Source organism: Pogoniulus pusillus, chromosome 24 (assembly GCF_015220805.1).
Source record: "Pogoniulus pusillus isolate bPogPus1 chromosome 24, bPogPus1.pri, whole genome shotgun sequence".
Taxonomy (NCBI): domain Eukaryota; kingdom Metazoa; phylum Chordata; class Aves; order Piciformes; family Lybiidae; genus Pogoniulus; species Pogoniulus pusillus.
This window is the reverse complement of record NC_087287.1, coordinates 7,085,645-7,101,977: the sequence shown is the minus strand read 5'-3', so window position 1 is coordinate 7,101,977 and position 16,333 is coordinate 7,085,645. Positions and strand designations below refer to the sequence as shown.

General features: G+C 53.2%; 1 protein-coding gene across 1 annotated transcript in view; it reads right to left on the bottom strand.

Annotated features, from left to right (window-relative positions):
- CD81 (CD81 molecule) overlaps positions 1–15,949 on the bottom strand; it is a 39,437-nt gene extending 23,488 nt beyond the window's left edge. Inside the window, exons 1-2 of the mRNA XM_064163184.1 lie at positions 15,814–15,949; positions 3,399–3,513 (exon numbers count right to left, since the gene is read on the bottom strand). Of these exons, the coding sequence (XP_064019254.1) occupies positions 3,399–3,513; positions 15,814–15,879 (181 nt within the window). The 5' untranslated portion in view covers positions 15,880–15,949. The remainder of the gene's footprint in view (positions 1–3,398; positions 3,514–15,813) is intronic.
- Between the last annotated feature and the right edge of the window lie 384 nt (positions 15,950–16,333).

Here is a 16,333-nt window from a genome sequence, read left to right as displayed (position 1 = left end):
TGGATCTACAATCATTGGCCTGGTTACTTGGGAAAGAACCCCCAAAAATAAAACCCCAACCTGTTGCTTTTCTATCAGAGCAGCAGTACCCAGAGGACAATGGAAGCAGCTTTGGTGGGTAAGTGTAACCCTGGCCCTCCCCAGGGCCCCCAGTGCCACCGTGCTCCAAGGAGAAGGCACTCCCCATAAAGGATTTGCTCATTAGACACAAAAAGCCCAGGCAGGAGCAAGCCCAACCCCCTCCTGACCCCCAAAGCTAGACAGAGAGCCACAGCCCAGCCTGGGATGCCTCTGCACTCTTCCTGCTGGCTGGCCCGGCTCCCAGGGCTGAGCTAATTAGAGCCTCGGGTCGTGTCACCCTGTCACTCGCCGCCAGCAGCTGGAGGTACATTTCCTATTTTGGACCTGGCAGGCGAGCGTGAAGCTGGGACCATCCGGCTGCTCCGCTCCACTCCTGGCCAGGCAGCGAGGAGAGGAAAAGGGGGGAGCAGGGGAGTGTCCGGAGATGCTCCAGCACACAGGCAAAACGGGAAACGTAAGCTCCGGGGGCCAGGATTTAAGGCCGACAACAGCTGAAGCTTTTGTCCCCACCCTGCTGAAAGCATTTTGTCCACAGGAGCCACCTCCAGTCATCACACAACCCCTGAAGGATGGGTGACCTGCCTTTCCCTTGTCACATTATCTTCACTGTCAGCTCACCAAGAACAAAAGCAGTGAGTCCAGTGTCCCTGGCCTCTTCAGGATCCCCAGGGGCTCCTAAAATCAGTGACACCACAGGACCAACTTACTGTGGAGAGATCAGACCGTGCCAATTTCTGCTGCTAGCCACGGAGATGGAGCAGCTCAGCCTTTTCCCACAGCTCCCAGAGCTCACTGAGGTTTGTTTTCTTTCAAAATGGGAATTTAGGTGTAGGGTCAGTAAATATGAGAAGTGGTTACCCAGTTGTTAACAACCAACTTATCAATAGCTCCAAGCTATCTGGAAGGAGGTTTTTTTACCTGCTAGCAGCACCTTGTCCAGCCTCCACACACACACAGTGTCACTGTACAAGGACAGGAAAGATTTCAGTTTCTCCAACTCCACACAAAGCAAATAAATGCATACTAGACCATGAGCCTAGCTCAGATGAAGAGCAAGTATTTTCCTTTATGGTGATGAAACCACAGTGATCCAGCTATCCCCAGGCCCTGCTACTGCTTGGTTTTCACAGTGCTGAAGCAGTTAACTTGCCAGTTGCTGGAGCACCGATGTCCAGAGCCAAAATGCAAGTGCCAAAAGCCAAGGCTGCAACAAGTGGTTAGGGCTCAGATGGTTTGCAAGCTGCACGGAGGAAAAGCCTACAAACAAGAGCTTGTTTAATAACCTCCCGAGGCAGCCCACAAGACAGCTCGTTGGATGCAGTGCCAGAGGGCTGGGGGGAGAAAACCCCAACCCAAGAGCTCTCTGCTCATGGGCTGGAGAGGAGACCAAGGGAACAGTTGCCTGTGCCCAAGGAGTCTGCAAGAGCAGCTGCTGCAGCTGTCACTGAGCACAAGGGCTGCTCCTCTCCCGCAGCAGGCTGAAGGCAGAAAAGCATCTCATGTCTGGTAGCCCCCTGGCTGCCCTGCTACTCACACCCTCCTTCTGCTTCCCCCCACTGCCATCACATCCCACACCCCACCCAGCTGCGCTGATTGTTCTTCCCCTCTTGTAACACACTAACAGCCTTTAACAAAACACCTCCAACTTTGGGACACTGAGAAATCAGGAGACCCCAAAGTGCTGCTTTCCCACTCCTCCTCCCTCTTCCTTCTCACCGAGTACAAATCCTACAGTGACAGTTTTCCTCCTCTGAGAGTTTTTACTGCTTCCCTCTGTCCTGCAGTGCTGCAGCAAAGCCTGACTGGCCTTTAAAAGCCTCCTGATGGATCCTGGGACCGGCATCCTGTGCCAGACACCAAAAAGTGATTTGCAAGGGGAAGGAAAAAAAAGCCAAACCCAAACCTAAACAAACCAGCTCTGGAGGCCAACCCCAGAAAGGTTCCCAGTCTCAAAGCAGGAACATCATGTGCATGTGTATGTTGGATGCCAGAGGAGAAAAAGGAGGGAGTATCAGTGGGGGGGAGGGGGGGGGAGAGAAAAAGGGAAAAGAAAACCCAGTCTTCAGACTCTAGAGGCTGGCTGGGAGAGGCAGCAGCTGAAAGAAATGCTCTGCTGTTATTACTGCATGGAAATTACAGCTGCCAGAAGGAATCCAGGCTGATCTGGCTGCTGAGTACAACTTTAAAAAGACAGCTAGGCTCAAATCCTGGACTGTTGATGGGGCCTCAAAGGCAGCATGCTGGTGGGGACCCATGGCCCATACCTCACTGCCTTCTGGACAGCAAAGGCTGAGGACAAAGACAAAACAAGGAAAAAAGAAGGAAAGATGCCCAAGAAGCAGAGGGAAGGACATAGCCCCTGTGCTCCAGGTCTCCCAGGTTTGGGGAGAAATGTGTTAACTAGGGAGACATCAGTTGCTGGCCCTTAGAAGGAAGATGTTTAGGCTGGTTTCTGGGAAGGAGAGAGCTTAACTGCTTAAAATTCCCTTTTCTCTTTTTAGAACTACAACAGGGGAAATGCTGGGGATAGAGCTCTGAGTGTGAGGCAGGAGAGGGAAGACAGCAAGAGAGGAAAACTTGCCATATTCACAGTGGGAGCACCTCCTGTAAGCCAGCACAGCAGGGGAGAGGGCTCAGGCATGCTGTTCCATGGGCAAGCAGGGAAAACCAAAGGAAAGCCCTTTCCAGAGGGTAATTTCAGCTACTGGCGAGTGCATGGCACTGGATCAGATGGCTCCCTGCCCCAGCCCCGGTGGCTTGCACTCCAAGACAGCCCCTGCCCCTCCTGCAACCTGCTCCCCTCTCCTCCATGAGGAAGAGTAGGGCAGACCCAGGGGTTTTCATCCTCCAGCAAGCCAGTGTGCTGTCAAATTAATAACAGCCCTGCTAAGCTTAACCATAACAGAGAGAGGCTCCACCTGCCCTCCTGGAGAACATGAGTCACCAGCTCGCTGAGCTCCACTTTCCACTGCCAGCCACTCCGACTGCTACGGCTCCATCCCCATGCACAGGAAAGGAGATACCCTTCCAAACAGACCCCCCTCTCCCGAGCCTGCTGCGGGTCGATGGCACCACGGAAAGCCTGCCAGGCCACCACATGGCTCTTGGCACTTTTAGCCACCCTGATCTCGAATCCTGCCCTTGGGCTGCAGCCAGCATCTCACGGCAGGGCATGGGATATTTCAGGGACTACAGAGGGGAGTGGAAGGTATTTTTAGTCCAACCTCCTTGCTTCCCTGCTTTTGGGCACGTTGAAGTCCCCCTGACTCAGGCTACAACACCCACGCAGCGACGCCAGCAGCCCCAGCCCTACTTACCCACATAGAAGGTGTTGGGAGCCTGCTTTTCGCCCAGCTGCAGGTAGAGGATATTCGTCGTCTGCGAGTCATGCCGGAGCCACAGGGCCACTCCCAGGATGATGCCTCCAGCAAGCTGGGGAGAAAGCAGAGCCAAGCATGACTAAGGAACCACACTCACTGGGACCTGGTAACACTTCCAGCAGCATTTTTATGTTCTACCCTATAACTCCCCTCCCTGTGAGTCTCAGGGATGTTCCACATCAGGAGAGGACAGACAAGGATTCACACTGCCTGCCCTCACAGCACTGCTTCAGTTCATATCTAGTTTTCTTCCAAGGTGTCCCATGAGCAGGGGAACCCCTGCAGTGATCACTTCCACTACTCAGTTCATTGCACAACAAAGTAGAAGATGATAAAACCATAACACAAGTCTCCAGAGGTGGGATGCGAGCTGAGAACATGCTCTCCTATTCCTTTAGCATGTGTGACATCCCCTAAGGACCTGTAGCAGAGCAAGGACATGACTCAGGCTAAGACACTTCTGGTGGTGACCATGAAGATGCCCAGAGCTGAGCAGCTCTGCAAGCTGCCAAGGCTGGAAGCACTGCCCTGCTTGTGCTGCTGTCATAGAATCCTAGAACAGCTTAGTTTGGAAGAGACACAGATCATTACTCCAACCTCCCTGCCATGAGCAGGGACACCTCTCAACTAGACTTGGCTACTCAAAGCCTCATCCAACCTGGCCTTGAATGCTCTCAGGAAGGAGGCATATACAACCTCTCTGGACAGCTTATTCCAGAGTTTCATCACCCTTGTACTAAACAACTTCTTCCTAAGCTCTAGTCTAAGCCTGCTCTCCCTCAGCTTCAAACCATACCCCCTTGTCCTGTCTCTAGACACCCTTAAAGTCCCCTTCCAGCCTTCCTGTAGGATCCCTTTGAGTACTGGAAGGCAGCTACAAGGTCCCCCCAGAGTCTTCTCCAGGCTGAACAACCCCAGCTCCCTCAGCTTGTCCTCATAGCAGAGGTGCTTCAGCCCTTGGATCATCTGTGTTGTCTCCTTTGGACTCACTCCAACAGCTTTGTGCCCTTATGGTGGGGACACCAGAACTGGGTGCAAAAGAGCAGAGCAGTCCCATGTGTGTGCACGTACAGACACAAGTGACAGAGCTGCCAGGGCAAGGACAGGAGCATGCTTCAAGCATGGGAGATGTTCTGCATATGAAACATCAACTCAGCTTACCACAGGAATATTTATGTCCCAATAAGAGGAAGTTTTATGACTGACTTCCCCACTGTTTTCTCTTTCAGGGAAGGGCTGGGAATGTCTGCAGGGGGCAAGAGCAGGTCAGGGTCACAGCAGTGGGGAAGGTGTCACTGAAGGGAACTTGAGCCAGAGCATTTGCAGCAGGACTCACTGTGTCCTCCATGACACCTCTCTCCCATTTAGAACCACGAGGGAAAATAAAAAGCAAGTAAACACACACATTAAAAAAAAGCCAACCCTGGAGAACTTAACATCACTTCTACAAAGGGCTGCAAGCTCCTGCTTGAATGCCAATATTGAGTGTCCTAAATCCTCAAAGCCTTTCTTCTCAGACAAAAAAAAAGAGGGAAGATAACTACCAAGGAGCAGAGAAGCAGAAACACCAGTTTCTTTAAAAGGGTCTGGGGCAGGCAGGAGAGACATCATGAAGGTCACATTAAAAATTAAGAGAGTTTGTTCAGAAGCGGTGCAAAGCTCCCAGTTGTGCAAGCACAGCAGAGCCTGACACACGAGGGCTGGGATCTGCTGGACAGGCTGTTGGTGGGAGCCTGGACTTCACCCCTTGGGACCTCAGCTGGTGGTTTTCCTCCTTGCTCGTTCCTGCAAATGCCAGCCAAGAGATTTTTTTTTACCTCAAAGCTGGGGCAGGACCACACAAACCTGCTAAACCTGCAGGGCTAGTTGACCTCAAGGCTTTTCCACTTACCAGAGGGAGAAAATCCCCACCACCTCCCTGCAGAAGAGGCTACAAGCCTTTCTCCCATTTGTCACCCCCCAGAAAAACAGCCTTTGACAACTTCTCCCAGAGCAACCAATGCAGCTTCCCTGCTGGCACAGTCCCTCATCTCTTTTACACTTAAAGCCTGAGGTCCTCCAAATGCTAGCTGTGGAGAAATGGCACAAAAGCCAGTCCGTGCTCAAATCCAGCTCCAAATAAGGCAGCTGGTAGCTTTGCAGAAAGTTACCCAAATCCAGCCTGGCATAGCTCTTCTATTGTCTGAAGGCATAATGAAGCCCATGTTAACCTCTTGGGAGAAAGAGAATGTCCCCAAATTAATCAGTGCCACTCTCACATTAAAGGTCTCTTGATGGCTCCCAGGGAAAAAGAGACCCCAAAGAAGATTTGCATAACTGGGCTGGCTGAGATTGGTGGAAAAGAGGCTGAAGCCCTTTTTGGGTTGGTTTCCCCCCTGCACACAAACCTTGCTCTGCACCAGCATGCTTCTCTTTATGTCTAACAGCACCCACCCCAGCACCTCTTGGGGTGACAGCAGCCTGTGGAGCAGCAGAGGACTTTCAGACAAACTTGCCCTGCAACACCCAATGTGGAGCTGAAAGCAAGCTGCAAGCTACCCTCAGAGTATTTCTTAACCATTTGGGAGAGTCAGCTGAAGGGACAGAGCCTCTTCCAACTCATCAAACCCTCCCCAGTGGTGAGGTCTGCCTCCAGCAGCAGGCTGAATCACCTCCAGATGTTCCCAGTTCAGCCCAAATGCACCCCAGGAACACCCCATGTCCCTCCCACACTGCTTGACTCCATTTGCTTTTGTAACAGAGCACACAGGACCTCCGAATGGAAGTTTTAATCCTACAGCAGCTGGATTTCTGAAGAGAGAGCAATGCTCACTTGCTAATGGAAACAGGGTTGGGGCTAGGACAAGTAACTTTTTCCATGAAAACCATACATCCTCCCACCACCAAGAGGCACAGAAGGGAATTAAGGCATCTTTCTTCTCAAGGGGAAGACAGGAGGGAGAAAACCTTGCCACCTCACCACAGTAACCCTGCTTTCCACTGCCCCTGTCTTGGGATAATCTCATTTTTAATACAACGACTCCTTCCAGATACCAGCTTGGTATTTTTCTTCCCTCCCCATCCCATACTCACTGCTCTTTGCCAACAGGAGAGCCAGAATAGCTCCAGCCACTGGCAGCAGCATCACTCTGCTCTCCAAGCTGCATATCCTCATACATTAGGTATCCCTTTTCCCTCCTCCCTGTCTAGGAATCCTTGATCTCGTGCAGGTCACCTCACTGCTCTGTGCTTGCCCAGCCTGTCTCAGTGGCTGAGGGCACCACTTGGTCCGGATGCCTGAGTGCCCAGAACAGTCCTCTATTTAAATTCTGAGGGACTGCTGAATGAAAGCAGTAATCTGAAGCTGGAACTCAGCACCACCAGAGTCGCATCACTCCGTGATTTGCTTTCCACAAGCCAACCTCCCCAGCTCAGCCTAAAGGTGATTGCAGAAGTGGAGGGCACTGAAACAAGCAACTGCTCAGACTCAAAGCATCCAGATTATTTTCCAGCATTTTAAGCCCTACTTTCTCACCTACTTTGACAACCTTGCCGTTTCTGGAGTGTTTTAAGCTCTCATTCTGCTGCCTTCTTCCACCTGCACTTTTCTCTGCCTTTGGTTACATAATATGAAACAGAATCCCACAGGATTATTCCCTAAAACTCAAAAGAAAAAGCCCTTGGTGAGAATAAGAAGTGTCTTCCCTGTCCCTTCAAAAATCCACTGGAAGCCCCAAGGCAGCTATTGCATGCAGTCCACCCTGGCATCCCCAGTGCTCCCCAGGCTGGGCCATCCCTGGAGATCACCCCCCGGAGCAGGCACAGCCAGCACAGCAGAGGTGGCGCAACTGGCTCCAGTGTTTCCTCTTCAACGCCGTTTCCAGCTTCCAGAGATTTATTGCTTCTTCCACAGACAGCCAGACATTTCCAGCTGGATCCTGCCTGCCCAGGGCTTGCTTTTTGCAGGCAAGAAGGCAGGGAGAAGCCTGCATCAGATTCTGCCTGGTGGAGGGAAGAGGCAGCCCCCCAGCCCCTGAGAGGCAATGCGATGCAACTGTGATGATGGCTGATCCACAGCCCCAGTCTGCTGCCCCGTCCACTGTGCACAGCTGACTGATGTGCCCTTCACAGAACCACAGGTTAGGGGCTGGAAGGGACTTCAAACCATTATCCAACCCAACCCCCCTGCCAGAGCAGGATCACCCAGAGCAGATCACCCAGGAATACATCCAGGCAGGTCTCATATCTCCAGAGAGGTAGACTCATTCACCCTAAAATTTCCCAGAGGCAGCCATGTGGCAAGGCAATAAGCTAGTCTCGCACAGCTCAGTCACTCCTCCCCTCCCTAAGAATTCCCATCATTTAGGGGGGCAAGGAACAGTCTGTTCCCCCTTCAATATGGGGCACCCTATATCCAGGCTGCCCTCACCCTCGTCTGCTCCTCACCAGAGGCTTGTGTACTCCAGGATGTGCATCACCCCCATCCCTTCCACTGCCCCCAGGCCTTTTCTTCCTGCTCCCATCCCCCTCTGAAACAGGTTTCCTGGCAGGGAGGAGGAGGAAGAAGTGGTGGCCGCGGTGTGTCTTGCCGGGCACGTCAAAGTGAAGCAGACATCCTGCGGCTCAGGCCGGCGACAGCGGGAAGCGGAGGTGCCAGCAGTTTCACAATGCTGTATTTTTAGCAGCTCTGCTTCCCGCAGCCGTGGCCACTCCTGCTGTTGGGATGCTGCTTTCCCACCTCACACCAGCTCCAGGGCTGGGAGGTGCTCCTGCCTTCCTGCAAAAAATGCCAGCGGCCGAGCCCATGCTGCGATGCCTCTGAAATACCACAGTAAGACAATGAGAAGCAGAATGCTGCCAAGAAAGCTGAGTGGTTTTTAACTGGTTTAGGAGGTGACTGGAGATATTTATCATGTTTTCATCCACAAAGCCTTGTGTCTTCCCTTACCCCACCTGAAGGCTGAGCCCTTTGTGGGGACAACACCAGAGCCCACTTAAGGAGTCCAGCCAGGGCTCCCCACAGCTCCTCTCCAGCACAAAACACAAAGCAGCCAGGATGAAGTAAAACCAACCCCACTCTTCCTTCTAGGTGTGGGGAATCAGGGCACAGAAGGATGAAAGAGCTTGCCAAAGCTGAAGCACCTCACCAAGTGAGATGCCAGTGGCACAGCCAGGAAAGAATTGCTAACTGGGGGTCATAGACTCTGCTGCCAGGTCATGCACCAGTCCCTAGGTAGAAGAGCAGGGATCAAATTCTCCTGCATAGGCAGCCTCAATAATGAAACATAGAACCACAGAATCACATTGGTTGGAAAAGACCTTTAAGATCATCAAGGCCAACGATTTTCTAGCTCTGGCAAGCCTGATGCTAAACTACTGAAGCACCACACCTCTGCATCTTTTACAGACCTCCAGGGATGGGGATTCAACCACCTCCTCAGGGAAGATCACTCTGTCACTACACTCGGCATGAATGAGGAAAGAAGCGAGGAGATAAAGATCCATAGCTTGATGCAAATTACCTTTGGAAGGGCAATGCAAGCCACTGCAAGATAGGTGCTAGCACCTAGCAGGCAGGCAGAAGAGAAGCAACCGTTGGTGGCAGGCACATGTGTACAGTCAGCAGTGAGCCTGCCCACACCCTGCACCTCACTTCCTGGAAAGCAGAAGGTGAATTTCTCATCTACTACACGCAGGCCCTGTGGAGGTGCTGAAAGGGCTGGGCATGAGGTAGGGGTCAAGAGGCGAACAGAAGCCTATGAACCCAAATCCTCTCTGCAGAGATTCCAAACTCACCTGAACGTTGTGATCCTGGGTAACCCGCTGTGGGTGACCCTGCTTTAGCAGGGCACTTCGACTAAGTCATCCCTAGAGGTCCCTTCCAAGCCCAACCACTCTGTGACCCTGTAAGCCTGGGGACTTGGTTTGACTGCTGTGACAGCCTTCCTGTTCCCATGGTGTGATTTCACACCAAAAACCCACTGGAAATTGTAATGCCAAAAGCACTTCAGATCATCCCTGCCTTGCTTGTTGTCGTGGGCCGTGGGATGCCCCGGAGCACCAACACCTCAGAACCCCCACAAGACTCTTTGCAGGGGGTGTGAGCAAACGAAGTGACTTAAATTAGACCAATGTTGGTTGAAGTTTGACAGCCACACAACATAAAAAGCTCCTCCACTAAGCTCAATATAAGCACTCAAACTGCGGTGACAGAGTGGACTGTTCTTGGAATCCAGGTGAAGCGTTTCTGCTGCTGTCACACCGAATGACCACCAAAGGTTGGGCTAAAAGCTTGCAGGCAAGGCTTGGCCTGCCCAGGAATTGCAGAGAGGGTGTTTGGGAAGAGCTTACAGGCAGGAAGAGGAGGAGCAGAGCAGCCCACAGCCCCTGTCCTGATCCTAACAGCGCAGCCTCCATCACCTTCCAGCAGCGCCTATTAATAGAGCTGCTGGCCAGGGTGAAATTCCCTGCTGGTGCCTATAGTTACCAGACCCACAACACTGTGAACATTCAAAACAAGCTCCAGAGGAACACTCCCTAAGGAGCAGCATGCCAGAGGCCAAATAAAGTTTGATGGATGGGAGGAGAGCGGGAATACAGCACCAAAATCCAAGAGCAGGGACCTCAGGTGGGGAGCGCTGAACCCATAGGCTCCCCCCCCCCAGCCTGATCTCCACTGGGATAAATGTATCACTGCCCACTGACATCTACTAGCAAGGTTCAGTCACCCTCAGTGGAGGGAAGAACAGTTGCAGGCACTGCTTCAAAACAAATTTGGCCTTATGCATGTGCATTTAGCTACAATCATAGGATTACAGAATTGCATCAGTTGGAAAAGACTTCTAAGATCAAGTCCAACCAGTTTCTAACTCTACCAAGCCTGATGCTAAACCATGTTCCTCAGCACCACATCTCTGGGTCTTTACAACACCTCCAGGGAGGGGGATTCAACTGACTCCATTGGAAAACTATTCCAGTGCTTGAGAACCCTTCCAGTGAAGAAGTTTCTCTAACATTGAACCTAAACTTCCCCTAGTGCAATCTGAGGCCATTTTTTGTCACAGTATCACAGTACCTATCAGTTGTGACCAGTGTGGATAGATTGACCCCCACCTGGCTCCAACCTCCTTTCAGGGAGCTGTAGAGGGCAAGGAGGTCTTCCCTCAGTCTCCTTTTCTCCAGGCTGAGCAACCCCAGCTCCCTCAGGTGCTCCTCACCAGACTTGTTCTCCATTAAAATGATAATACAACAACTTTCTATTTTCAACAAAGCAGTGAAAGGCACTGGCCCAGCACAAGTAGAAGTGTTTCTCAAGGCATTACACATGAGTTAATGCTCTTGAAGAAGATAAGCCTTATGGTGATTGACAAAAGAACAACCTCAGGAGCAATTCCCCCTCCAGCTACCAGCAATGCTCCCTCCTTTGGACTCCCAGCCCAAGAACTGACAGTGGGTATCCCAAGGGCAGGGCACCTCTTCAAATCCCAGAATCATCAAATAATTTACACTGGAAAAGACCTTTAAGACCATCAAGTCTAACCATTAACCCAGCAGGTGACCACTGCCAGGTCACCAGTAAACCATGTCACTCAGCACCCATGTCTACATAGCTTTGAAACCCCTCCAGGAATGGGCACTCTGCTGCTATTCCTGGACTTGACAACCCTTTTGTGGAAGAAATTATTTCCTAATATCCAACCTAAAGCTCCTCTGGCACAACTTGAGGCAAATTCTTCAATCTTCTGCACACAGAGACTTCAGAAGAGGTTTCATAGGTGACTGTGTTCACTTGACAGAGAGCTATCAGCAGGAAAACCTGGGTCCAGGCACTGAGCCTGCTGAGAAAACCTCTCCCTTGCCCTTCAAAGACAGACGTTAAATGGCTGCAGGCTCAAGCACACATGGAAAAACGCTTCCCCCACACTGTCCCAGGATACCAAACCCACCATCAGCAGGAGAAGCAGCTGGGCCAGCATTACATCCTTGCTGCTCTGCCATTCCCAAGGAGACCAATAACCAAACCCTGTCTCAGCAGAGGAGCAGCCTATCAGCTGCTATCACTGACAGCATTTCAGCAGCACTCGGTGCAAGCCTGTACCCAGAACAAGATGAAAGCTGCTCTGGGAGCTCAGGGAGATGTTTCTGACCATCCTTCAGAGTCACACTCTGCTACTTCATTCCCCATTAAAACCAGTGAAGAGCAGTACTCAGCCGCCTGGTCACCAGGCATTGAGCAGAGTCCTCTGCTCTGCCCTATGGAGACCACATCTGGAGTCTTGGTCAAGTTCTGGCCTTCAAGAGAGAGAAGGAAATACAAAACAGAGCAGAGTGGAGGATACAAAGATGCTGAGGGGCTTGGAGCATCTCTGTAAGGAGGAAAGACTGAGAGCCCTAGGGCTGTTGAGCCTGGAGAAGAGCAGCTTGAGAAGGGATCCGATCAACGCTCAGCAAGAGCTGAAGGGCGAGGGGCAAGAGGATGGGGCCAGACTCTTTTCAGTGGAGCCCACTACAGGACAAGGGACAATAAGCACAGACTAGAACTCAGGAGGTTCCATCTGACCAGGAAGAAAAAAATCCTTTCCTGTGAGTATGCCAGAGTCCTGCACCAGGCTACCCAGAGAAGCTGTGTACTCTCCTTCTCTGAAGAGATCCCAAACCCACCTAGACATTGTGATCCTGGGCAAGCGGCTGTGGGTGCCCCTGCTTTAGCAGGGGGGTTGGGCTGGCTGATCTCCAGAGGTCCCATTCTGTGATTTTGTGGGACCACCACCACCACAGAGAGCCGCCACCTCCTTCCACCCTCACTTCTTGCCAAAGCCAAGTATGTCCACACATGCTTTGCAGACTTCAGGGGACAACTGACAGATTTTCCACACTGCAAGGAAAATACTCAGCTCTCTCACCCCATCCCTTCCAGTCACCACTGTTGTGACAGACTTTCACTTCCACTCTGCTTTTGCCCTTCTTGCTCTTCACATCCTGTCTGCACCACGTCCCCTCAACACAAGCAAGAGAGGTACAATGTGCCTGGAAAACAGCATTAGGAGCAAGCTCTTTAATGAGACACCTCTTTGGTAGGGCAGTCAGCAGAGCTCCAGCCCTGGAAGGCTGCCATGGGCTGTATTAGCTAATAAGCTGGGCGATCCTTCTCCGAGCAAGCCAATTCCCCTTGGTTATGTTTAATTACATTTTAAAATAGCTTTCTGGCTTCCTTTGGCCTCCCCAGGGACTCTTTGCAGTGGTGGTCAGCTCAGCCCCGTGTGCTGAGCTCTGCTATCGGATTCCGATAACTCGAGAGGGCAGCTGAAGTCCAGACATCAACTGGTGGGAGAGTGGGATGAAGAAGCAGCTCCACCCCACCTCGTGCCCAGCCCAGTCCTGCTCCGGGCTCCTGGATGAGCTTGGAATGCCCCGTACAATAGTAATGGGGACAAACAATGCTCCCTCTCTCAGAGCAGGGAAGCAGAGCATCTCCTCATCATCAATCACCTCAAGGTTACACACGTTTGCAGCACAGAAAAGCTTTTCTGTTACCGGTCCTGTGGTTTACTAATGAGGTGAGATCCCCAGATGCTGCCCATGGCCTCCTCTACCTCGTTGGTAAGAGTGTGGACCCTTTCCCCACCTGGGACAGGCACCCATTTGTATGTATAGTCCACACAACAGCCACTGCTCCCTCCTCAAGAGCCATCCTGCAACCCTGGCATCTTCTCCTCAAAACTGAGTGCACAAAGGATAAAACACCCAAAATAATAAAACAAACCAAAAAAACCCTAGGTCAGAGATGGCTGCTGAGGGCCCCTGGGGAGCTGGCAGCACGGCAGCCCTGTCCTTTTGCTTTTCAACACAGCAGTTCTGTGGATCTTGCCCTGTGCTGCCAGAGGGGTATCTGTTTATTTACACACCGGCAGAGCAGCTCGGCTGCAGTTTGTTTCCTAGCTGTTAATACCCTCACGGCTGAGAATTGCTTCCTTTCCTCCTCCTGGGCGTGGGGACAAGCTCCCATGGAGCGCGATGTGGAGCTTGCCAAACTTTGGGCTCTGCCTCCTGCCTGCTTTCATCGGAGGCACCAGACCTCGCCTGGGCATGGGGCAAACGATAAAGAAATGATAGGAAAATGAGCGCGGGGAGCCCAGCAGCCTTAACGTGGCACACAGCAGGAGGGACCACAGGGCTGCCAATGCCTGTCTCATACCCCCCTGGCATCAGGGCTGGGATCTTGGCACAGCAAGAGTGTTCAGCACTGTGCCCAGCCTTTAAATGCCACTCTGTGAAAAGGACCTTCATGCTTCAGTGATGACCAAGGGATCCCACCGCAGCTGGGGACATAAGGTTGGCTGCTAACCACCTAAAATTCTCCTCTACTACTGGCTTGAAAACCAACACCAAAGGGCTTGAAAACCCTAAGAGCTACAGCTAGCCAGCCTCCAGAAAGTACCCTTAATCCTAACGAAATCCAGACTCCCCATCCACATGGGAGCTGCGCCAAGGGCCAGCCCAGCACTGGGAAGTGTTCTGGAGAGCTGGCGGGTCCCAGCTCACAGGCACCCCTCGTTGGGAGGAGCTGGAATATCTCTCGCCAGTGCTTGCAGGCGTCAGACTCCTCTCTGAGGGGTTGGGCAAAGGCAGCAGAAATCCTAACAGGGAAATTAAACGGATCAGCTATTCTTCCCGGAGGCGAAATGCCCATTTACACAAGATAAGCTGTTTTGCAGAGGCAGAGCGGGGTGAGGGAGCGAGGCTTGCTCAGGGGCAGAGAGCCCCCCCACATCCTTCCTGCTGCCCAGGAGACCCTTCCTCCCTCCCATCCACAGCCGGTGGCTTCAGGGACAAGAATGGCAGGAAACTGAGACCAGAAGGGAATAAAAAGCCCTAGGATAAGTGTGGTAATTCGGAAGGAAGACTACAGAGAAGAGCCTACTCACCTCTGACATTTTAAGGGTGGAGGAAAAAGGTTAACCACTCCACTACGCCCCCTCCTCCAGGACTATCCCGCGTTCAGCTCGCAGCTGGCAACCCATCAGGTATCAATTACCGCCACTGCGCTCAGGCAGAGCTCATCACCTCTGCCTCGGTCAGCGTTAGACCCAGAACCAAAGCCCGAAATCAGCCTGGATTTGCTCGGCCCCACGCAACCATTAAACCCTACACCTCCCACGAGCTTCACCCCACCACCACCTCCCCCTGGGGAGAAGGCAGCTGATGGAGGCTCCAGCCGGGCAGAGCCGCTCCCGGTGCGCAGGCAGGGTTTGTTGTGAAGAAAAAGCTCCCCTTCCCACTGCTCCAGCCCTAACACGAAGAAAACACCCAAATTCCTCACCCACAGGGCGAGGTGTGAAGGAAGGGACACATCCTGAGCAGGCAGGCAGGCAGCGCTCGGCGCGGCGGTGCCCGCGCTCCGCGGGGTGGGGCTGGCCTGAGGAAACCAGCGCTGGGGCAATGGAAACCAGACCCTCTCAAACTAAACAAGCAGCCTGCTCGGGCACATTTCATCACTGCCGGGCACCGGAGCGGGGAGAAGGCTTCTTGCCAGCCAGCCCCCCCTGCCGAAGGGGGTTTTTGCACCGGGACAAGCCCGGTTTGCTGGGAAAGCAGGATACGCTGCTTTCGCTAAATTAGCCGCATGTCTGCGCGCATTATTTCAGGAGGAACTTTCTCAGCCTCTCCAACCTGGCTAGAATCTGCATCCTAAAATAACTTCCCAGGCAGCGGAGGCAGCGGTACCCCAGCTCGGGCACGACCCAACCGCGGGTGTCGAGGCCAGCTCCCCACACGGTGCCCATCCAGCCCCATCTGCTCCCTGCCAGCTCCTGGGGTGGGGAGAGCAAAACCAACCCTGAGCGCCCCTATTTTTGGAACACCCTCTCCTCTGCGGCGGGCAGCTGGGCCAGAGCTTCTCCTCCCTCTGCCTGGCAACATCCATCCTCCCATCCATCCATCCCTCCCTCCTTGGCTGCTGTCGAACGCCGCTTTCTCCGGCGCTGCCCCACAGCAACAGGGGGTTTGGGGAGGGGAGTGTGAAGCATGCAGAGCAGGCCGCTGCATCCCCCCTGCCCTACCCCAGCTCCGGAGCAAGGCAGCTCCCACTCTTCCGCTGGGAAAGGATCCGTATAAACATCTATCGCTGCAGCTATCTCTGCCTATGTATAAATAGCTGCCGTATGGAAACAGATACAGATGCATTCATGCATTAAAAAAAGCAAGGGATAAGCGGGTCCTCCACAAAATGGGCAGCACTCACCCCCCCCCCCCCCCGAAAGCAGCCCCCAAGGCACATCCCAGCAGCAAGTCTTAGCGCAGGCGGACGAGCCATATTGAAGCTCCGTTATCTCGGGCCGGGCCCGATCCCCCGCCGCCCACCCCGGGCGCTCACCCAGAAGATGAAGTTGAAAACGAAGAGAAGGTATTTGATGCACTTGGTGCAGCCTTCCACTCCCATGGCGGCTCCGGTACGGCGGCCAGCAGCTCCGCTCAATCTCTACTGCGGGGGTCGAGCGGCGGCAAAGGCGGGAGGGGAGGGACCGCCCCGGACACGCCCCCGCACCGCGCCCCGCCCCCGCCGGGGAGTCCGCACGCACCGCCCCCAGGCCCGGCACCGGGGACCGGCAACCTCTCCGACCCTGTTTTTCGTTCCTTTCCCCCCTTTCTCTTTCCCTCCCCCTCTCCCCACCCCTCACACCCCCTTTTTTAATTTTTTTTCCCCCTCCCCTCTTTGTTCTTGTTTCTATTATCACAGGATCGCAGAATGCCAGGGGCTGGAAGGCACTTCCACACATCATCTAGCCCCAGCCCCCTGCCAGAGCAGCATCACCTACACCAGATCGCACTGGAACGCGTCCAGGCAGGTTTTGAATATCTGCAGAGACGGAGACTCCACGACCCCCCTGGGCAGC